The 24233-nt window shown below is 39.3% G+C and overlaps 2 protein-coding genes across 3 annotated transcripts in view; one reads left to right on the forward strand and one right to left on the reverse strand.

The window, feature by feature from the left end:
• zdhhc23b (zinc finger DHHC-type palmitoyltransferase 23b) lies at positions 1-13214 on the forward strand. Of its 2 annotated transcripts, XM_038293804.1 has the most exons (5): positions 1-197; positions 4435-4595; positions 7963-8649; positions 10473-10640; positions 11893-13214. In XM_038293804.1, the coding sequence occupies exons 2-5, from the start codon at positions 4453-4455 to the stop codon at positions 12158-12160; spliced, it is 1266 nt and encodes a 421-aa protein (XP_038149732.1). In that variant the 5' UTR covers positions 1-197; positions 4435-4452; the 3' UTR covers positions 12161-13214. The 2 variants fall into 2 exon arrangements, with proteins under 2 accessions (XP_038149732.1, XP_038149733.1); XM_038293805.1 differs by lacking the exon at positions 10473-10640.
• Positions 12555-24233, reverse strand: part of ccdc191 (coiled-coil domain containing 191) — a 27429-nt gene continuing 15750 nt past the window's right edge. Inside the window, exons 12-17 of the mRNA XM_038293803.1 lie at positions 19662-19744; positions 19475-19576; positions 19255-19398; positions 18170-18322; positions 17135-17289; positions 12555-13788 (exon numbers count right to left, since the gene is read on the reverse strand). Of these exons, the coding sequence (XP_038149731.1) occupies positions 13647-13788; positions 17135-17289; positions 18170-18322; positions 19255-19398; positions 19475-19576; positions 19662-19744 (779 nt within the window). The 3' untranslated portion in view covers positions 12555-13646. The remainder of the gene's footprint in view (positions 13789-17134; positions 17290-18169; positions 18323-19254; positions 19399-19474; positions 19577-19661; positions 19745-24233) is intronic.

Below are 24233 nucleotides of genomic sequence, written 5' to 3' on the forward strand. Positions count from 1 at the left end.
GGTAGAAGTTGTGGGCGGACGGGGTCCGCCACATTCAGGAAGCAGACAGTTCCTTTTCCCTGCACACAGACACAGGACTACCCTCCAAAACCGAACCAGAACCAGGTGGCAGCCATCTGCGGACTCCTGACACTTCACTGCGATCATTATCCGCGGTGGAGGTGACGAGCACCATGTTGGAGGAGGCGTATGTTTAGGTACGAATATCTGTTTCTGTCCGGACATATTTGGAAAGGACCTTCCGGTGTGTGTCCTACAGGCTGTCAGCTTGTTTTATTTTCTCTGGTTTTCTTTTTAACGCATGAAAAACGATTACTTTTATTTAAGGAATGTAACTTTATCACCTTCCTGTAGCTTTTCATTAAAAAAAGAAAACAATATACCTACATTTACTTAAAACAGATTGAACAGATTATTTTGCAAATCGATTCATCTGTCGATTATTTTTTTCGATTAATTATCGGATAGCCAAAGGTTCCTTGAAGACTTTTTAGGAAATTAAAGTATAAAAATTCCACTTGAGAAATTCTGGATAGAGCATATTGACAGACAAAAAAATATATATTTTTTAATTACAATTTTAGTATAATTGCTGCTCTAAGTGGGTTGCTCTGTCAGCTAAATGCATGTTTTACAGTCTAGATATTACATTTAACCATAAATCGATTTATTGTTTCAGCCCTATATATAGCTTTCAATCTAAATAAAATGTAATGTTATTACTTTAATAAGTCGTTTTTTATTTTATTTTATTGCACTAGTCAGACCGGTTGGGTCCATTATCTAAAACAGTTCTAGTAATCAATGTTAGAGACAGATTTATTTTATCTTTTTGTATACACAAGTGTAAACAAAAAGACATTTCGTTTGAAACGGCTCTAGACGATTCCATTTTTTAAATTGCAGCCAAGGTTCTGCATTTTCTACATGTGTTCCTGCACACCTCAAATGGCTGAATAGTACAACTACCCCCCCCCATGTTTACTCATCAATAAAATAAGACTTTTATTACATAATTTCTGTACAATCTCATTCTCTAACAATAATATTCTCAATAGAGCACAGTGAACGAGTGATGTGCTGGTACCACCATGTCATCACGAGCCTTGTTTGATAGACGGCTGAATTACACATCTTGCCCAGACTATTCTCCCCCACTATAAATATTCTGTAAAAATAAATAACTTCGTATGACATTGATATTAGACGTCAGACCCTCAGGCTCATTTCCTCTCTTTATCGTCACAGCCGAATGGCATCAATTTTGTTCTGAGGAATTTTTGAAAAATAAAGCAATCAAAACAAATAAATCCGACAAGAGTATTGATAATTTTAGGTTTAAATAGTTTGACTTCTTGAAAGCTAAACCTGTTTAGTCATATTTTTGACTGTAGAAGCATTCACCTTCCAGTCAAGAGCCTGGTTAGGGTCCTAAAATGACTTTTTTTTTGCTGTTTAGAGGAGATTGAAATGGCTCTTTGGAAAATTTCTGTGAAATGTCTTTAAAGCTTGATTCAATTCAATTCAGTTTTATATAGCGCCAGTTCACAACACAAGTCATCTCAAGGCACTTTACAGTTCACCAGATCATACAGTCTAATAGGCTCTATGCACAGCTCCACTACTTCCTGAATTTAAGGCAGCTCCTTTGTTTCCTGTCTTTCATGATTGGATGCACTGATTAATCCAGGTGTGTATGACCTAAGTAACTGGCCAGACACACCTGGATTAATCAGTTCGTCCAGTAATGAAAGACAGGAAACAAAGGAGCTGCCTTAAATTCAGGAAGTAGTGGAGCTGTGCATAGAGCCCATTGATTTAAAGTTTTCTATCTAAGGAAAACCAGTGGGTTGCATCGACTCATTGACTCGAATGCAATCCCTCACACTGAGCATGCTTGTAGCGACAGTGGAGAGGAAAAACTCCCTTTTAACAGGAAGAACCCTCCAGCAGAACCAGGCTCAGTGTGAGCAGCCATCTGCTGAGGCCGACTGGGATTCAAGGAGACAGAAGCAGAGATACAGAAAGCAACTATAAAAGGCGGCCCCATCCAGGAAACACACAGCCGGTTGGCTATAAATGTTTAACTGAGGCAACACTGAAGCCCTGTGATTGTAATTTATGCCGACAACACCTCAACCTAATTCGGTCAAGGCGATAAATCGGCGAATGGACTGAATGGATGGGAGGGCTCTCGCTTAAGCTTGACAGATGTGTGGCAGATGTTTGTGAAGTGGACAGATCAGGTCAAGTCAAGTGAGCAAGGGCTTTACATCAGAGTGATGTGTGGGAAAATGATTCATAATCTGCTGTATTAAGAGATTATTTTAGCATAAATGGGTTTAGAGTCATTTCTGTTGATGTGTTTTTCCTCCCTCTGCCTCATCTGAAACTTTTTACATCCTTTTCATTCTGATCTCATATAAAGTTTACACCCCTGGAGCTGAATACAAATAAAGGCCATGCTTTGAATTTTTACTCGTAAAAATTGGTTAAAATTTAACTTTTTTTCCCTCACTTCACAAACACGCATCAGCTGTTTTTTTATCACTTAATTTTTATTTCAATTTTTGCAACTTACACAGACATATACTTACAAGCCCACATTCAGTTTTTAAAAAAAAAAGAACAAACTTTGAAAGTATATGCACCGTGTTAAAACTTACAAGTAAAGTAGGTCACATGGTTAAACATGAATAACTTACAAACATAAATATAGTTAATAATTAAATAAGCAAATGGAGATGGATAAATGAAATAAAAATAAACTAAAAAATAAAATAAGCAAGTAAAGATAAAGGAGGAGTATAATACATAAAAAGAAAATACAAAAAAAGTGAGATTTTTACTACATTATGGTCATGGCCGGTTTCCTCCTATTAACAAATATGTCTTTTTTAAAGCCTCAAGCAATAAGTTATTTGTTCCATATGATAGATTTTTTTTTTTAGACCTTTTCAATCCACATTTTGTATGTTGGCGGGTCAGGCTTCAACCATTTAACTGTGATGCATTTAAGAGCCGCAATCAGTAATATTTGTAGAAGGTCTTTGTCTTTTGGAAATAATCCAAGCAGTACCATCTCAGGATCTTTGTTAAACGTTTTCTGAAATACTTTTCTAACTGCCTTCCATCTCTCGTCCCCTCTCGTCTCAATTTAAGGCATGTCAAAAATATATGAGTAAGATTGCCAATGTGTCGCCAACAACTTCTCCAGCATTTATCTAAGTGTATGGACCCCATTTTAGATATGACCGCTGGTTTCATAAAGAAACTTATTATCTTCCACCTAAATTCTCACCATGTATTAAAGTCAGTGCATATTTCCTCCCATCTGTTTTGCTGTATATCTATATTCATTTCACTCTCCCATTTTTCTTTGATCTGTACATTTTTGTTAGGATACATCTCTATAAATAAAAATAACTAAGAATTTTCTTATTCCCTCTACCTGTTTGCAATTTTATCAAGAATTCTTTGATTTTAGTGGGCTCTAGGATTTTGGTCCACTCTCTGTGTTTTATTACAAAGTCCCTTAGTTGTAAGTAACTGGAAAAAAAAAACTATATTGGGGAGTGTGAATTCTACTCTTATTTGTTAAAGGGTTTAAAGCACCCATCTTTGTGAGGTTGGTGTAGGTTTGCAGGGCTGCATTTAGACTTATTTCTGAATCCTGGGTCCATCTGTGATGGGACTAAATCATTTATAACACCCATGTTGGTTTGCTCTGAAATTGCTTCAGACAGCCCAAACGTTAACATTATTTTCCTCCAAATCTCATGCATCAGCTTTTGTTAGACAGAACAATAATGTGACATGCTTTGCAGATAAGCTAAACGGGTTTAAACACTTCTGCAATGCTTACGATTGTTAGGATAATTAGCATTGAAAACGTGTGAGTTTATTACACCTTGGTAGTGGCTGCCTGTTGCGCGTCAGGACTGATGTTTTAATCTAATCAAGACAGTTCCTGTGTCCTGATATACAGTTATAATCTTCATTTTGTACATGGCAAAGGTTTGGAAATGGAATGAGAGCCGTGTCCTTCAGCTAAGAATGAAGTGTAATATTTTGATAAGGATGGAGCCATGGATGTCTAATCATCTGCTAACGTGTATGATGTAAAAGGTGATGATGTGGGAGACTGGAGATGTATAAAATGCCTTTTTAACTATTAATCGGGGCCACTTCCTGAGAGGTGAGCCCAGAGGTGAGCAGCTGCCTTCTGTGCATTCTAAGCAATTTCTCTGATCTGAGTAAGATTACAATTTCTATCAGAATCTGTTGTCATGTCTCCTGGTTATTTAATTCATAAAAGTTATGAAGTGTTATTTAAAGAGTTTGTCCTGAGTGATCTCTGTTTAGGGAAAAGAACTGGAATGATAGAGCATCAGGGTGCATACCTAATGAATGTGCTTTTGAAACATCCCACAGGCTGCACTGCTGTCAGTCATGAAGAAGAGAACCAAACGGGAGCTGAAAGAGGAGGAGGAGGAGGTGTTGTGTTGCTGCGAGTATGTTAACAGACACGGGGAACGCAGTCATGTCGCTGCTTGCTTTTGCGACTGCGAGGACCTGGACGAGGCCTGTGACAGGTGAGAGGAGGAGCTGCTCAGAAGCTATCAGAATGGGGAATCTGTATTGCGTTCATGATAAAAGGCTAAATAGAGTCAAAGTGTTTGAAGAGAAAACAATCAGGCATAGCTTCACACATATTAGGGCTTATTGCAATGCTTTGGGTTCTTTTTCATTTATTTCTCTATTTTTAAACTGGGAAAACAAAAAGATTTAGACCAGCAATAAGAAAAGCTAACAAAACAAAATGTATGGAAACCAAAAAATCCAGATCAAATGTTTTCACCACCTTCTGTTGTTTACAGACCATTTGTAAGTTTATATTCATTATAGACAAATATTTCTTTATTCAAGTTTGTTACTGAACGATGCATACTGTTCTGTAAAACAGTGTTTTTTTACAGTAACTAGACTTGTACTGAAATTCTAGAGGCAGAAAGTGCACTCTCTTTCAGTCTTGGGTTTTATATATCACTACATTGCAAGTGATTTAGTTACCCAACTTAAACCAACTATCAAAAAAATGTCTCATGGGTTTGATGCTTGCAGTAAAATATCCTTTATGTCAGCAGTCTTCAGCTTTAGTCCTTCAGATCTACTGCTCTGTAACCTTTAGGTACATGATTGATTATCTCCTTAACCCGCCAACCGGTTTGGTCAAGGCCTGATAATGAGCCACTCATTTCATCCAGGTTTGCAGCAGGGATGTACCCAAGGTTCCTATCCCAGGTCTTAATGCTCAAATATGTTATTTTGTTAAACGGTAAACACAGAAAGATAGATGCTATTGCTAACGCACAACAGAAACCATTTCTGGCAATATTGGGTGCTGAGTGGGAAATTCATGAATTTGAGTGAAACTCTTTACCGTCACGTTTTAGGGAGATCTACCATCACAACAACCTGGATGTAGAGACGACCAGCAGGATGTTAACTTTACAGAAAACGAGCTTCTTCTGAACTTAATCATGTCAAAGATAACTTTTAATCAGTAGAGGTAGATCATCACATGCTCACCTTTCTATATATTGAGGGGTCCCACATCCAAATGGAGCCTTTCCCTCAGGCTTAAATAGAGTTTTATCTTTTTATTAATGCTCTAACATCTCACTGTCTCTCCACTGTGCAGCACCATCTTGGCCCCTCCCTGCTAGCCTTGAAAAGTTGTGACAGATATTATGGAAAGCAACATTAGTAGATGGCGGCGTTGTGATGGCTGTGGCTGCGTACAGCGCCCAAAGACCTGCAAGCTTTTTTTTTACCAAATGTGCCATCTAGCATGCTACAAACAACACGTCGATCCAGTAGGTTAGTTTATGACTGCCAGCGCCTGCTGGAGATGCGGTCATCAAGTGTTTTTCCTGGACTCGTAAAAACAGCTACTCTCGATCGTTTGAGTAGCTTCGGATTGCTTCGGGCACATGGCCACGATGCCCACAAAGCAGTGGACCCTCTGAGCAGCACACGCCAGAGGAGCAGCAAGCGAAGACGTTGTGACCGACAGCGAAAGTGAGGCTGCAGAGCCGGGCTAACAGCGAACCCCTACAAACCAACACTCCCTTCACTGCTGCTCTCCAACATCCGCTCACTGGACAGCAAAATGGATCATGTACAACTCAAAACTCTCTTCAAAAAGGGAGTTTAATAACTGTCAGTCATCCTGACGGAGACATGCCTGAACTCATCAATACTGGACAACCCCGTTAGCCTGGATGGGCTCTCTCTATTCTGCGCTGACAGAAACGGTAAACTCAGGGGTAAGACCTGAGGAGGGGGGGCTGTGTGTTTACATCAACATCAACTGGTGTAAAAATGCTAGATCTGTCGCCAGCTTCTGCTCTCCGGACATTGAGCTTTTGACTGTTAACTGCAGACCTTCAAACTACTGAGGGAGTTTACTCTTGTTAGCATCACTGCTGTGTATGTGCCTCCCACCGCTAATACACAAGAGGCCATGAGTGTTCTCTATCAGACTCTCTGAGCTTCAACCTGCACACACGCAGGGCGTTTTCATCATTGCTGGAGATTTTAACCAAGCCAATTTGAAGACCGTTCTCCCTTATTTTTACCAACATGTGGATTTTGCTACTCGGGGAGTGAATAATCTAGACTTGGTTTCCACTAATGTAAAAGACGCATATAGAGCAGCCCCTCGTCCCCACCTCTGCTTTTCAGACCACTGAAGAGCAGAGGTAATGCTAATTCCTGCATACAAGCCCCTGCTGATCAGAGCAGAAGCTACTGTGAAGCAGTTGAGAGTGTGGAAGGAGGGCGCCATGGAGGCACTCCAGGACTGTTTTGAGTGCTCTGACTGGAACATGTTAAAATCTGCAGCAACATATGACAACAAGATCAGTATTGATGAGTTTGCCATGACTGTGTCAGCCTACATCAACAAATGCATTGAAGATGTCAGCACCACAAAGAACATCATCACTCGGGCCAACCAATGACCCTGGATGAATGGAGAGGTTCGGAAATCGCTAAAAGCACAGAACTTAGCTTTCAAGTCTGGTGATAAAGAGGCACTGACAACAGCGAGAACCAACTTGAACTGTGCCATCAGGTCAGCGAAGCGGAGCCACAGTCAGTAAATCCAGGATCTTTTCATGACGCCAACAACACCAGGATGATGTGGCAAGGCGTATGGGAGATTACAGAATACAACTCACCATAGAGAGCCTTCTGACCAGCTGTCTCACTATGTGGTGTGGAGGTTGCAGCGCCTCAGACTGGAAGAACGTCAGGATCCTTGAGGCTCCTATTCCTTAATTAAGGACCTTTCATTCCAGCATGTCCCGAGCCTGTAACATCATCAGTGACCCCTCACACCCCCAACATGGACTGTTCTCCCTGCTGCCCTCTGGGAAGAGGCTTCACATTGTTAGGCCATAAACCATGATAAAGTTTTGGAAATTGAGGACCAATGTCCGTGTTTCATCTTAACATGGTCACTGGAGAAGAGAATGAAGTTTTGAACATAAAACGCACTGAACCTTTTCATATTAATGCGCTTTTGCACCATTATTTTTAAACAGGTTTCTTTTCTACTACACCGTTTAGATTCTGATCACTGCTGCACTTGATAAATGCTAATGTTAACTCCACTGGTTCACTGTTGGAAGCTGCTCATTTCAGTGTGAAACGGAATTTCGTTTTCTATACAGAAATGACAAAGTTTATCTAAGTCTAAATTAAGTCAAATCTAATCTGCCTGGAATCCAATTATAAAAGATCACAAATGAATCTGCCCTAAATTTCTTAATTTTGCTCAGTTTTGTTTTCAGTGAACATTAAACCTGGTACATTTCACCATTTCTCATGAACTCTGACCCGATGGAAGCAGTAAAGACGCTTCTTAATCAGTTTTTTCTGTTGTTTCTACAGATTTCTAAAGAGAGAGCCTCAGAAACCTGAATCCTTGTCGCATGTGACTGCAGTGATCTCAGACCGGATCCGGGTACCATGGTTTTGGGGCGGAGCCCGAAAGCTGGATCTATCAATCATCCCTCCTCTCATTCTCCTTCCCGGCCTGCTACACCTCGCAGCTCTCCACATTCTGCTTGGGGTGCTGGTTCTGACGGCTCTGCCCGGCCTGGTGTTGTGGTACTACTACTTCATCCACCGAAAAAAGGGGCAGACCCTCTTCTTCCTCAGCCTGGCCCTCTTCTCTTTGGCGTACATGTATTACCTGTTCATCTGGGAAGTGTTCCCACGTGGGGATGTGGGTCAGTTTGAGTTGGCAGCTATTAGTTCAGGAGTCATCCTCACCCTGCTGACTCTTCTTCACACCAGGAGAGATCCTGGCATCGTTCGGCTGGACAAACGGGCCGTCCACAGCACGGTGACGTATTACAGCCCCCCGGCAGATGGAGACGCCCACTTCAACGGAGGGAAGCTGGAAGTGTCGACAGCAGTGAGTCGGATGGGATCATCAGAGCAGGAAGGGTCGGAGTTGAAGGAAGATAGGCGGAGGAACTGGTGCTCAGTCTGCAGGGTGGAGCGGCCACCAAGAGCAGGGCATTGTCGGATCTGTGGCGTCTGCGTGCGGCGTCTCGATCACCACTGTGTCTGGTGGGTTTTTTTACTTGCCACCGCTCAGTTTTATTTTTTTTATTTAAACACCTTTCACAATTTTTAAAAACAAGAATTAGATGCATAGGTTTGAATTTATTTTCGATTTTATTAACCATAATCAGGATCAAATGAATGCATCCTTTTTATTAATAGAACAAAAACACTCTTTACCAGCTTCTGCCATAACATCATTTTAATGTCAAATCATAGTCTCCTACATCCTCCCTACTTTAACCTGTTTGGTTTTTATTGGAAGAAAATTAGATTATTCTTAAAACCCTTCTGAAGCTTAGTGCAGGTTAAATTTTCCTGCTTTATCCATTTGCATGATTCTACCACTACCATGCTTGACCGTTCACACCTTGTTGGAAGGTTTAAAGAGTCCTCCTTGTTTATACAGATAGGCTAGTCATTTTTTGGCTTTTTTCCCCAGCTGACCATAAACGTACTTATGAATGTAGGTAAAGGCTAACTTCAGATTTACATGGCGCTGCCTTTTTTACAGCTTGTTGAAAGCTTTTCATAAGCTTCCAGTTTATGCCTTAACTAAACAATTTAACGTGTAATAGAAACAGTTTGGTTCAGATGATTAATATTTGACACAATTGGCAGGACAATGATCCCAAACGCACATGACAAGGGAAAAAGGTATTAAAATATTAACTCCAGTTCAATAAAAGGAGATCAATGGATTTCAGTCGGTCTGCATTTTATTTCATCTTTGCAGAGAGATCAACAGCAACATCATACAGACCTTATTGCATGATATTCAGCCCTGTTCTGACAAGCCAAAGTTAGTGTCTCCCTAATTAACCCTGCAGAAAAGCTGTGAAGGTCTCCACGCCTTTCTACCCAAAGCAAAAATCAGGTAGTTGGAGAAAGAGTCCAAATGTTTTGAGAACTACCTCATATTATGGCCAAACATTTTTTTATTGAAAAAAATCATCAACTAATTAAGTTATCAATTAATCATTACCGGCAGTATATAGACTCTAAAACATGCCTTTAGCTGACAGTGCAACCCACTTAGAGCAGTAATTATATCAAAATTGTAAAAAGAATATATAAACATTGTGCATTTAAGATAAAAAAAAAACAAAACAACAACAACAAACAAACCATTTTCGTTTATGCTTTATCCAGAACTAAAGTGGAAAAGTTTGAGTTTAACCTGATTTAATTTCATTTAAAAAGTTCTTTAAGGAACCTTTGGCTATCCCATTATTAGATTAGTGGATTTGCAAAATAATTTTTAGTTGCAGCCCTAATATGTATACCTACATAAATATATGTAAAAGGGAATTACCAGAAGATGGAATTTTCCCCACCACACACATTAGAACTGGTTTGGACAAGATAAAGGTGGTCAGCATTAAGCTTCTGATCCCAACTCTGCTGAATATTTGAATTTTTGTTGTATTTGAATATTTGAACTTCAAAACCACCCTTATTCAACTGGCTTCAATTCTTCCTAAAATATTGGCAAATCATCCACCGAACCCCATGGATGGTCAGAAAAACTGCTAACATTCAACCACGTTAAATTAGAGTAAAACCTTTATAGTTGGATTTCAAATATATATTTCTTCCTGTGAGAAGATATTTGCATGTTTACTTCTAATGAAGGAGTTGCAACTTAGTGATAACAAACCTTTATTTTTTTTTTTTTACTTGTATAACAACAGTGATCCAAACATAGTCTAAGTACTACCTCTTCAGTCCAATATGAGTTCCTGCTTGTGTCTGCAGAGTGAATTAATCAGGTTTAAGTTTGGTCTGACTCTTTCTGTGCCTTGACTGAAGCTGTTGTCCTGATGCAGGATAAACAACTGTGTAGGCCAGGCCAATCACGGCAGCTTCCTGCTCACTCTGGTCTTCTTCCTGCTGACGTCCATGTACGGCATCGGCCTGGTGCTGCGGAGCGTGTGTCCCCAGCAAAGCGTCCTCACTGCCTTACTCTACTGCCCTGGAGTTTACAACCAGTTCAGGTTCTAGTTGGTCCACTTTCCTATTTTTAAAAACATAATCTCTATGATATGATACTATTGTAATAGACACGTTTTTTGTAAGTTTCGTCAGAAAATTAATACACAGCTTTCTTTCGTGCACTATTGATGTTTGCTGTGTCCCCTAAATGACTTGTTCTACTAATGAGCTACTTAGCCAAAGTTTCTCAGAGTTCTTTTCTAATTTGAACTAAGTAAATACCTTGTAGAACAACCTTTCACTCTAAATACAGCTGTTTATCCATGGGGGTATGTCTCTACCTGCTGTAAACATCCAAGCTGAGACTTTTCCTTCATTGTATACCTAACAAGTGCATTGCATCCACTTCAGTTATGCGTTAGTTTGTTGATCTGTCATCGGAAATCTCAGTGAAATGCGTTCCGTCTGTTAGGAACATGAGGAATAAAAGTTCTAATGTTTTTGATAATGTTGCGCAGGCTGTATATTCCAAAAGTATTAGCCCCTGAATATGAATAGGATTTTCTATCTATATGCCTAGACTATTATTTTAGATTGTTTTTTGTTATGCCATTTTATTTATTTTTTATGAAGTGAGGTTTTGTTCCCTGCAGTCATTCCCGCTGATATCATCCATTCTCCATGATGTTTTGATGTATTTGTCTCTGCAGGAACACTGAAAGCCTCTCTATGTTGAACGCGTTGGGACTACGGTTATTAACTATAATTAGTGAAATGACGAAAAACATTGTCATTAACTGAAATAAAATAAAAAATTGGAGTTGGAAAAAAAAAATGGTTGAAACTGTAATAATAGCTTACAAAAATTAAAAACAACAACATTTTAAAAGAAAATGTGCTTAGTTTACACTTCTCTTTATCATAATGCATTCATATGTGTTCTAGTTTCCAGTGGCTGTTTTATTTTATATTTTTTCTGTTCTGTGTTACCTAAAAAAATGGTGGGCGGGACAGTCAGGTCATTTGTGTTGCTGCAGCGGTCTGTTCTTATCTGAGATTTTATTTCAATTTTTTCTTTTTATTTCCCCCAATATTTAAGTTGTATTACATTAAAAGACAAAATCTATAACTGAGACTTATGAAAACTAAAATGAAACTAAGTGTTTTTCAAAAACCTGAACTAGCTAACAAATACTAAAACCAAATTAAAAAATAGAATAGAAAATCTGAAATTAATATGAAAAACGATAAAACTATTTAAACCTTGGTTGGTTAGCTTTCAAATGTCTAACTTCTTCTTTCTATCTTCTCCAGCTCTGCTCTCTGCTTCACCTGTGCCTGGTACAGCAGCATTGTGACAGGCGGCCTCCTGCACCTCCTCATAGTGCAAATCATAAACATCAGCTACAATGTGACAGAGCGGGAGGCACGCATTGCACTGAGGGAGAAAACAGCCCGCCGGGCCTGCTGGGGAATCGTGGTGGATACTGGCGTCTACTCAAGGGGTCTGTGGAGCAACTGGTTGGAGTTCATGTCAATGGGGGACAAGCTGAAGCCTCCGTCTCTGACAGATTTAGTATAAAGGGACAATATAAGATTAAAAGCAGTAGCTCTGCTTCCATCCTCTAGATGGCAGCATTGCCACATAATCTAAAAGAGGCTTTCTCCAGTGGACAGCCTTCCTATATGGTCCAGCCGCACCTCTGGAGTTTTCCATTGGATGTGTAGAGACACTAACTTTACACCTAAGTACTGTGCTTTCACCACCGTTACAGTGACTCACTACTGGAACCTTATCTATGCATCTGGATGCACCAGCAACATCAATGTCACACACAACTATTACTGATGAAGTCTTCCCTCATACAACTCTGTGCCTCAGCAGACACACAAAAGGAAGTTCAACTCTCAATGTGAACATTTTCTGGCAAACAAAAAACACAGGAAGTTCCCTCTGGAATTTGGGGATTTTATGTTATAGATCTGGACAAAGAAATGCACACCCGAGGTGGATGAAAACTGTAGTTTTACATGTATTTAATTTATATTAGGGAAGCAGCAAAGAGCCACAAAATTGGTAAATCTGAAGGAGCTTCAGAGATCCAGGGTGCAGCTCATAGGTGCACCGTCTGCTACCAAAGCAATACAGCCTAATATAGAAGAATATACTGTTTTGATCATACCAAAATTTAACTTTTTTTTTGTCTGCATCCAAAACTCATGTGGTAAAAACAGTGTCCTGAATTCTCAGGAGAAAACAATACAGACTGTGGCAGAGGCTCACTTAAATTGTTTAGATCAAAACATGAGGTGCTAAAGATGATCCGGTTAAAGTGCAGAACTACATCCAGTTGGAAATCTGTGGCAAAATTAGCAGATTAATGTTTACCAATTTTGTCCATCCAGTCTGACTGAGCCAGATGCATGAAGAAAGGACTATAAGTCTCTTTATATTCACTGCTGGTAGAGCCACTGGTGTGTCTGCAGAGTACCCCTGCAGACATGCACCTGGTAATGCAGTAAAACTTGTTTAGAGAAACTGTTTAGTGAGTCGGGCTGAATACAAATTCATTGTTTTTTTTCCCAGTTCTACTGACTCAATCCAATAAAGTTTTCGTTTTTTTAAACATGAAAAATGTAATTAACTTCTGTACCTCATTGTCGGCTCTTTGCCTTGCAAATTGCATTATGGGTATTTATATCAGGTGAATGAAATGCGGCACAAGGTTTATTCTGGTAATGGTTGATTGCATTTGTATAATGAAACTTGTAATAGGTTGTCACACTTCCACTTGAAAGCAAGCTAATACATTTGATCATCAAACGACCAAGTGTCAGCCTAGGACTGCTGAAGCTCACTGTTAGGACACTAGTTTGTATAGTTCAACTCTTTGTACTTCAATAACTGCTCTGTCTTACATCAGTGCACTTCGAATGGATTTTATTTATTTTATTAAATAAATGCGAGCAATGGAACAAGCCTTTTCTTTATCATTGCCATTACTGAAGTAATGTTTTGCCACTTGTGTAAAGCTTGTCGCCTTTTGACGGTTTCTCTTGGAGGTTCATCAAAGGGGATGGAGGCAGAAATCTGGCAGGAGCTCGGCCACTTTTCTGCTCAGCTTCTCCCGACGCACTTCCCTCTCCCTCTCCTTCCTCAGCACACAAGGAAGCTGCCTCCAGGCCTGGAAACACCTCTGCAGGACGTGTCTAAAAGCAAACAGATGGAAGGACAGACGAACACGGAGCAAGTGAGCAATAACGAAGTGGATCAGAGGGACCTCTGGCTAGACAGCATGTAATTAGTTTTCACATGGTGTTTGGCAGCAGAGTGGCTGGAGGGACTTCACCTGTAGCCTGTGGTCATTTAGACCAACTGGACTGGGCAGCTGCAGCTAAGAAATATTTACTGACATTGACAATGAAAGTATTGCTTAAAACATACAATAACGGGTTTTTAAGTTGCAGAAATATAAACATACATTATCTGTCAGAGTTTTAAGACATACTGGAAAAGTATGCAACCTTTTAATTATTCACAATTTCTAAATATTACTGTGTCAAACTATTTAAAATCTAATCAGAATAAATGTTTTTTTTTACTAATGATTAAAGGTGTAGTGGAGGATTTTCGTGAATTTTTGAAATTCCACTTTAAAAAAAATGCACATGCACAACCCTGTACCCACTCCAAGAAGGGAACGCCTATTAAATGCGAGAGAGAGCATGCATGAGCCCATTTCTCCTCGTGCACGCTCTGTTTAAAAAGTTGCTGTTTGCATCCCTCATACAAGCTAACTTTCCAAAAGAAGATTTACAATTTTTCCACTATGTCAGACTCACTGCCGGTAAGTGAAAATGGGGACGAGCACGTAGGACGGCCTTACGTAAACATATCACCAGAATGATTGCAATTAGGAGGATGCCTCATATTTAGATGATCCACTTGGAAAAAAACATCATCCACTATAACTTTAACTTTCAGTATCTATAATCTAAAATAAAACAGAATTGTTGACATTTTCTAACGTTACACCGACAAACCTCAATCTGCCTGTTTTGGGGTTTTTTTTGGGGCGAACCAAAGCCAACTAGCGGATAATTGTGAAAAGAACAGAAAAGAATAAACTGAAACACAAAAGTAATCTGAAAAGTGTGGCATGTATTTATATTTAGCCACCTTTACTGTCAAAAGGTTTAAAGGAGAATTCCGGTTTTTAACACTTTTAGCCCATTTTCTGTAGTGTCCAGGATGAAATCGAATGATCGACACCAAAATTTTGACAATTGGTCCTGTCTCTGCTTTTTGGCTCATGCAGAATCCCCCCCTGGCTGCTCCAGAATGGCTTCCATAGTGCATGTCCGATAATGTCCTTAAAACAACCTTAAACGTTCTTTTTTTAAAATATGCTACTCACCGGGTAGTCAGCGCTGTTCAATGACGTTCCAAAAAAAGTTTCGTGAAGAAAAAACGTTCCTGTAGTGTTTTATTTAGCATTTTGTAAATCCCATTGAGTTCTGTTGGAATAGTCAATATCCCTCCGCCACCGGAAACGGAAATGGGGAAAAGACTACACTTAGTTGTAGTCTTTTCGCTTCACTCTGTGTACTCCGACGTCGAGGTGCTAACGTCTCTGTTAAACACTTTAAAAAACTCTGAAAATGGAATACGAAAGGTGGATTCTTGATGAGGACATATTGGACTTCGAGTTTGATGGTAGAGGATACCGTTTTGAACCTGAATATACTGAGGAGGAGTATATAGAGACATTGTCGCCAACTAGTGGTCTGGAGTGTGCAACGCTTCAGATTCGAACGGGAAGCGGAAGTTTATAAGCGGTTGTGATGTATCGGAAAAAATAGTTCTGGGATTTACAAAATGCTAAATAAAACAAGACAGGAACGGTTTTTCTTCACGAAACTTTTTTTGGAACGTCATTGAACAGCGCTGACGACCCAGTGAGTAGCATATTTTTAAAAAAAGAACGTTTAAGGTTGTTTTAAGGACATTATCGGACATGCACTATGGAAGCCATTCTGGAGCAGCCAGGGGGGGATTCTGCATGAGCCAAAAAGCAGAGACGGGACCAATTGTCAAAATTTTGGTGTCGATCATTCGATTTCATCCTGGACACTACAGAAAATGGGCTAAAAGTGTTAAAAACCAGAATTCTCCTTTAATAAGATAAATAGACTTGCTGCTTTTAGAAGTCAATGAAATATGGAAAAACAAGTTTATGAATCAGCATTTGAACCTTTAAATATTTCCTAGAGAACAGGACAGGAGACGGTTAATCAGAAGCAGCCAATGGTAACTGGGGGAGCTGCAGACGGGAGCTCAGGTGGGAGAGAATTTGCAGCGGGACTCCTGTTTGCCACAAGCTGTTTAAAAGTCCTAAACCCTATAAGGTGCTATGGTCAGAGAAAGAATGGACTGGTTCAACCTCAGCAAGACAGCACCCCCAACATACTATAACTGACTGGTTCTCATGTAGCAGCTGTATAAAGACCCCCCCTAAATCAGGCTAAATCTGGTCGATCTAGTGCAGAAATGGATGTTGAAAATTGGACTGTGTTTGGTTGGTCGGATTTTGTCCCACTTTATTCCAATAATAGACGTTGAAAAGACGTTGAAACCCCAGTTTTCAACAATCTGAAAATTACGTCTTTCAACTATTCACTTTTCAATCAAATTTAGACCTCGTTTGGTTGAAATCCTGTCGTCTTTTCAATGTCTCTTCAACCAACTTTTGCTCGGTGGGCAACATTAATTTACCCACACATTGACTCTATTCATTAAACTACATTTCTTATACCGGTAAATGCACCATTTTGTGTATTAATACAATCCTAATGAAATGCATTAAAGTTGGTGCTTATAATAAGACAGAATGTGAAAACATTTGTATTTTCAAGGAGGCTATTGAGTCTAGAAAGTTAAACAGGGCAGCAAAGAAAGCATCTGAGATTTGGAGATATGATTTGAATATTCAACTGATTGGAAACCAGTAAAATATGATGCTGTTCCCGCTTTCAGAGCTGGGAGTCAACATACTAAATTAAAGCTGGGAAGTTTTATTTTTCCACTTCCGTATCCTTATACCAATCAATAAAACTTGTCCTTATGGAGCCTCATTTACTCCTCTTGGCACTCTGCCAGGGAAACCATGGATTTCTACAGGAAAACCTGTCTCCTCTATAATAATTACTGCTTAACCCACAATACACCTCAGAGATCTAGAGTTTCTCCCTGTGAAAACATATTCCATCCTGGGTTGTTTACCAGCTGTCCCTGTTTTGCAGGTTTGAAACAAAATCGGAACAGAGAAAGTAAAACCCAAAGCAAATCTGATCTCGCTGTAACTGCTGTAGCATTAAAAGTATCACTTAAATATAATGGAAGTATTTCTTAAAAAATGGAGTATATCCAATTTTTAACACTGATTGTATTTTTTGCAATAATGCTGATACAGTTATCCTACCCCATAGAAATGTAGCTGAGTTAGCTTAATGAAGGCTCTATGGGAACAGAATGGCGCAGCCATGAGGAGCAGACCTGTCGTGATGTTCTTGAGCCAGCGTTCGTCGGTCCCTCTTCACCAGCCTCTCCTGGCTCACATGCTGCAGCAGAGCCAGCAGGAACCTCCTCAAAGTGCGTATCCGATAAAAACGCTCGGCTCGCTCTTCCTGAATTATCCGCAGCTCCCCCAGCTAAAACAAGGACAAGTGTTGCAACAAAGGTTTATAAAAAGTAGAGACAATGTTGTAGGGTTGAGAATGTCGGAGGGTGGTGGGTGCTCTCTGCTGTGAGACGTTGTCTTGTTTAATCGGGACACAAAAAGTTTTATCTAAATAAATCAAAATAGATTAAAATATCCAGAAAAAAGTGTCTGGAAATTTTTCAGGGATTTGTTTTGCTGTAACCACAAACTTTGATGTATCTCACTGGGCTTTTATGTCTATGTGAAGAAGATTGAAAACAGTTAATATTTATCTACTAAAAAGATGTGAGGGCTAGTAGCTGCCTCAAATGGTCTTTAAGTGGGATGAAGGATAAAATTTGCAATAATTAGATTTCTTTTATAGCTACAATGCATCAATTTCTCCCATGGACTTTGTGAACTTTGACTAGGCCACCATGACGCACACATGCTTTGATAAAAACTACTATATTATATCTGGGTGTCTGTAACAGGGTTCCCTTCAGGATTATAGTTCCAGAGAAAAGCCCCCTCAGCATTATGCCTCCCCCACCGTGGTTTATTGTGGGGTTTTTTAATGTTGCACATAGAGTTCTGAATTGGTCTCCCCTGACCGGAGCACCTTCTCCATGTTAGCTGTGTCCCCTACATGGCCCCTACAATTCAAACAGAATTTCTTCTACCATTCTTTTTTATTTCCGCTCTGTTCCTTGGCCTCCTTGATGAGGTTTGTTCATTTATGTTCTCCCCTGTGGCACCGACAGAGCGGTTGCATTAAAGCTGATTAACCTTTTGAAAATGTCTATTTTGTCAAATAAAATCCACTAAGCCTTCACGCTGAAAGTTTAGTATATATGTGTGCAGGTTCCTGTATATATGTGTATACCCACTCTCTTCCAGCCGTTTAAGCTCCGACGAAGCAAAAAATGCTGATGTAGTCGCTCTGCAGAGGCCTCTTTCTCACACAGGGACTCTCTTGCAAACTGCAGCCATCCCAGGGTGCATCGCCTCAGGAGGAGCAAATTGTGATGAGTCTCAGCCATCTGGAGAGAAGCCGGTGAAGATACAACAGAATTAACTTCTTAATAAAAATCATACTTGTCCTTACTCTGTTTAAAACATGAACAAAGCATCCTTAGAGACATTTCAACCAGGGAGATTACTGCTACCTTTATCCAATCAACTGCAGACGTTTCTGTAGAGTTAGCATCTGTTATATTTAATTGTTAAAATTGGTTTGCTGCAATCATTGATTACAGTCAATTCTGTGATATTTTATAATCTGTTTCATCAAAACAAAGAAAAACATTGAAAGATCTGCTGACTAAATGTGTTCACGGTCACATTGCAAGTCATTTAGAAGCACTGAAGGAGAGCTTAAGACCTAAAAAACACAATACGATTGACAGTGCATCCAATTAAGTTTCCAAAACCCTGCAAATCAGTCACATTTTGTCCACCTGTGTTTTTATTGAGATTTTAAATCATATAAAGTGTTGGTGGTTTTGTTTTGTACATTTCTTTTCTCAAATAAAGATCTAAAAAGATCATGCTGTACTTTTTATTAAGCCTCTTAAATCCATGCTGTTTAGTAATCCATTTTACTGTGATTACAGTTTCTACCACATTTAGCAGTTTCAAATAGTAGATTATTAAAAACAGAAAACTAACTAAACATGTTTTTCTTCCTAGTGATGATATTTTTTTTACTTGGTGAAAATTCAGATGCCCTAGAGTTTGTGATTGAAACATGAAAAATGGGTTTTCTGAGATGGGATAATTCTGAAAGATCAGCCTTAAACACACAAACATGAGTGGTAGAATAGAATGTATTTTAACAAATGTCTATAATAAGGTAGACCTCTTAATATTTAAACATGCTTTAAGCTCGGAGCCCCATTAAATGTTCTGCTGTGACCACAGTTAAAAAGAGTAAAAGGAAACACTGCTGCATAAGACGAGATGGGATGCTTACCTCCATGTTGGCATGTTTTAATTGAATGAGGCGTTTCCATGGTGCCAGGCCTCGATGTGACAGTAAGGTCCTGTTTCGGTGTTGACACGCCACTCTCATGAGGTCCTGATGCCGTTTTAGGAGCCTCTGTCTTTCTGCTTCCCTCTGGACGGACACAGACGGACATTGCTTCAACCCTCTGGGACTTGTAGCCAACTATAAAACATGAAATACTCCTCACCTCTCGTTCCAGCTTCTTCTCCTCCCTCCTCTTCTCTGCTGCCTTGCGCCTCTCCTCCTCTTCCTCCCTCTGCCTCTGTTCCTCTGCAGCTTTCAACTCTGCCTTAAAAGTCAAATCATTGAACTCATGAGCTAAACTGTTAATGCATGAAACATACTCTAACTCTTGAAGGAGTTGCCGGCCTCACCAGCTTTGCCTCTTCTTTCCTCCTCTTGATTTCCTCGATCTCCTGCCTGCGCTCGGCACGCTGTCTTGCTCGGGTTTCCATGGCTTCAGAGAGGCAGAAAAGTTTTGTTTAAAAAAACCACATAACTGTAGTCCACTAAAGACCTTGAAACTAGAAGTTTTTTTATGAATGAATGCATTGCATCACTTTATGCAATGAAATGAAGACAATGGCGGATATATTTTTTCAAGGGCACTCCATTATAAAGGAAATATATAAAAGTAGCTTTTATGAGGATTTGTGTGAAGGTCAGAAAACCAGGCATGATGTAATTTGCATACCATTGTTTGGGGGTAGCGAGTAAAATGATGAAACAGAGAAGATCTTTTTCATCCTTTAGGATGCAGATTATTTTTTTGTCTTCGACATATTTGTCTTCCAACCTTTATGTTCAGACATATAAAACTTGACGCAGTAGAGTAGAAGGAAAGTAACATAGTGACCACTAAACCAGAACTAGTCTAATAATATCCCAAAATAAATAAATTAAACTGATGATGATTACTTTGTGTGGATCTTTCAACTGGCCTGAAGTTAGATTTTTTTTTTTTTTTTTTTTTTTTAGGTGACTGCAGAGGAATCCTGCAAAATGGGGTAGATGAGATGATCCCCAGGGTTTTTACTGATCTTGGGAGGATTTACAGGAAGACTCAGAGTTCCTTACATTTATCTGCTGCAGCTAAGCAAACAGAAGCTCTTGATTCTCTGTTTAGATTTTCTAGGTCTCGAGCTGCTCTTGGTTGCTCTTTGAAAGTATCGTGCTTCGTCTTCAGCCCTCCTTCTGACATCATGGCGATTACAATCTTGCTTTAGACTTCAGTATGAAGTAGAAAAGGTTTCCTGCAACCTCAGTTTTTTTCTTCCATGCTGTGAAGTTTTCTTGGACAGTTTACAGAAAAGCATTAGAGCATAATCCTTCCACCACCCTGCTTGAAAGTGGGGATGGGAGAGGGTTTCATCCGGGTCTCATCTGATCACAGCGCTTTCTTCCAGGTTTTATCTGAAGCATTATGGGATAGCATGTTGCCAGTGCTGTATAGCTATGGTTTCATACAGGTGCTGGTCATAAAATTAGAATATCATGAAAAAGTAGATTGATTTCAGTAATTCCATTTAAAAAGTGAAACTTGTATATTATATTCATACATTACATACAAACTCATATATTTCAGATGTTTATTTTGTTTAATTTTGATGATTACAAATGACAACAAATGAAAATCGCAAATTCATCATATCAGAAAATTAGAATATTACTGAAGACCAATAAAAACAAAGGATTTATAGAAATGTTGGCCAACTGAAAAGTATGAACATGAAAAGTATGAGCATGTACAGCACTCAGTATTTAGTTGGGCCTCCTTTGGCCTGTATTACTGCAGCAATGCGGCGTGGCATGGAGTCGATCAGTCTGTGGCACTGCTCAGGTGTTATGATAGCCCAGGTTGCTCTAATAGTGGCTTTTAGCTCTTCTGAATTGTTGGGTCTGGTGTATTGCATCTTCTTCTTCACAATACCCCATAGATTTTCTATGGGGTTAAGGTCAGGAGAGTTTGCTGGACAATTAAGAACAGGGATACCATGGTCCTTCAACCAGGTACTGGTAGCTTTGGCACTGTGTGCAGGTGCCAAGTCCTGTTGGAAAATGAAATCTGCATCTCCAAAAAGTTGGTCAGCTGCAGGAAGCATGAAGTGCTCTAAAACTTCCTGGTATGTGGCTGCGTTGACCCTGGACCTCAGAAAACACAATGGACCAACACCAGCAGATGACATGGCACCCCAAACCATCACTGACTGTGGAAACTTTACACTGGACTTCAAGCAACGTGGATGAAGTGCCTCTCTTCTTTTCCTCCAGACTCTGGGACCTTGATTTCCAAAGGAAATGCAAAATTTACTTTCATCAGAGAACATGACTTTGGACCACTCACCAGCAGTCCAGTCCTGTTTCTCTTTAGCCCAGGCAAGACGCTTCTGACGCTGTCTGTGGTTCAAGAGTGGCTTGACACAAGGAATGCGACAGCAGAAACCCATGTCTTTCATACGTCTGTGTGTGGTGGTTCTTGAAGCACTCACTCCAGCTGCAGTCCACTCTTTGTGAATCTCCCCCACATTTTTGAATGGGTTTTGTTTCACAATCCTCTCCAGGGTGCGGTTATCTCTCTTGCTTGTACACTTTTTTCGACCACATCTTTTCCTTCCCTTCGCCTCTCTATTAATGTGCTTGGACACTGAGCTCTGTGAACAGCCAGCCTCTTTAGCGATGACCTTTTGTGTCTTGCCCTCCTTGTGCAAGGTGTCGATGGTCGTCTTTTGGACAACTGTCAAGTCAGCAGTCTTCCCCATGATTGTGTAGCCTATAGAACTAGACTGAAAGACCATTTAAAGGCTTTTGCAGGTGGTTTGAGTTAATTAGCTGATTAGAGTGTGGCACCAGGGGCCATCAATTTTGAACCTTTTCACAATATTCTAATTTTCTGATATGATGAATTTGAGATTTTCATTTGTTGTCATTTGTAATCATCAAAATTAAACAAAATAAACATCTGAAATATATGAGTTTGTATGTAATGTATGAATATAATATACAAGTTTCACTTTTTAAATGGAATTACTGAAATCAATCTACTTTTTCATGATATTCTAATTTTATGACCAGCACCTGTATTTAGATCCTTCAGTTAAGTTATGGTTTGATTCCTCGTTTTTTCTCAGACTATCTTCACCTGAGGAGGGAAGATGTTGCATTGCTCCAAATCAGGGGCGCCTGCTGGTCATTTACTGCATATCTAAGTATTTATACTAACAGTCCTGATATTCTAACCAAGCTACTCTTGTAGTTCCATCCAGCCATGTTGGTAAAAAGGACAGCATGCTTTTTACACAGAACCAAGATCTGGAGTATCTCTGACTGACTGGATGGTTTTAGTGTCTATTAGAGTCAATTCAGTTTTAATCATTGTGGCTGAGAATATATGTATTATTATTGTTATGTAAATCAGTTCAATGGTTTAATAATATTGTTTGTGTTTGAGAGATGTTTGGTTTATCGTCTTTTTAAAATCAAACCATCATAAAAAAGTAGATTTCTTTGTTAGCAGGAAAACATATTATATCAACAGGCAACAAAGCTGTTATTTCTGCCACTGTGCTAAATGATATGGATGATTGCTATGTAGGGATGTTAGACGGTTGGTTGCCAGAGAAGACTGAGGCCGTTTGAGATGAAGGAGGTCATTTATTTCCCACCAGGGTGTGAATGGTCAATCTATAAAAGCAATCTCCTGGATCTGGCCTGACCTTGGCCTATTAAACGAAACTAAATTGGTCTTGTTTGTTGTCAGGTGTGCTGAAGAAACCGAGGTTGTGGTAACAGACTGCTGCAAAAAGTTAACGTTGGACCTGCATTTGATGTGTTTAGATATTTTGACCCATATTCTTTAAACACATCAAATATGTAGTCTGTTAAATGTAGAAATGAGAATGGTTCCAACAGAATCACATTAAAAATAAAGCCATTAAAAGAGAGTGAGTGATTTTGTTTTATCTATCCATGATTTTTTATGTACATTACCTATTAGCTGAGTGATACTGGATTTAAGATTAGGTAATACAGAGTGGAAAAATCCTGTAGGAATACTTATTAAAATTTGGCCATCATTAAGACGCACCTAATGTGATCCAGATTGGAAAGATAATTCTGATCTAGATGAGCATCAATCCTCGGAAACAGAACTGCCTTTCTTCGCCTTGATTGAGTTGACTGGAGGAAGAAAGGCTGACACGGATTACTGAGGGATAGAAAATAATAAAAGGAGAGGATCTTGGTAGGAAGGCTGAACATTTTAAAACTACCCTGAACCTTCAGGTTAGAGCTTTGGATGGTTTACTGTTTCTGATTGGCTGAATATAAAAAATAGCTAACCTTGGTGAAAATATTGGTTAAATTATTACAGCCCTGTGTAGAGAAAGAAAACACAATGACATGAAACACGGATTAAAAGAATCCTATTTTTCCAGGATTTATTACTATTAACTAATTCGGATAATAAATCAGCCAAACTGCTTCTGCATGCTTGTTATACAGCCCTAGGATGCAGACTTTTAATAAATAAAAATCTGAATGTTACAACATCTCTCTGACTTATTTGAATAGTTATTTTTATTTGTTTGAAATAATGACAGATTATGGCTGTAAAGGGCAGAACATAAGGAATCAGATTTTGCGTCCCGATCCGACGACGAGGTTGTGGTTTTTTATTTATATATTTTTATAATTTTTCATAATGTGAATAAGTCAAATGTGGGAAATTGTTTTAATCTGTGTATAGCACAGAGACAGAAGTGAACAAAAATCTGCCCGCCCTTCCTAGTCAGAGCCTCTCCATTCTTTATTCCTTTTTTGGATTGCAAGTGCAATGCCCTAATAAACTTCCTATATGCAGTCAGTGTGAAATGGAAAAAAATGGAATCGGAGAGTAAAAACTCGTAGGAAAAACTCTTACTGGAAAAATGTGCTTTTTGTTTTTCCAC

This window comes from Cyprinodon tularosa, unplaced genomic scaffold (assembly GCF_016077235.1).
Source record: "Cyprinodon tularosa strain WSP-4 unplaced genomic scaffold, ASM1607723v1 ctg33, whole genome shotgun sequence".
NCBI lineage: Eukaryota > Metazoa > Chordata > Actinopteri > Cyprinodontiformes > Cyprinodontidae > Cyprinodon > Cyprinodon tularosa.

Coding starts and splice junctions, on each gene's coding strand:
- zdhhc23b (XM_038293804.1), top strand. CDS start 4,453: ATGAAGAAGAGAACCAAACGGGAGCTGAAAGAGGAGGAGGAGGAGGTG. Junction 4,596..7,962: donor CTGGACGAGGCCTGTGACAG/GTGAGAGGAGGA, acceptor TTGTTTCTACAG/ATTTCTAAAGAGAGAGCCTC. Junction 8,650..10,472: donor CTCGATCACCACTGTGTCTG/GTGGGTTTTTTT, acceptor GTCCTGATGCAG/GATAAACAACTGTGTAGGCC.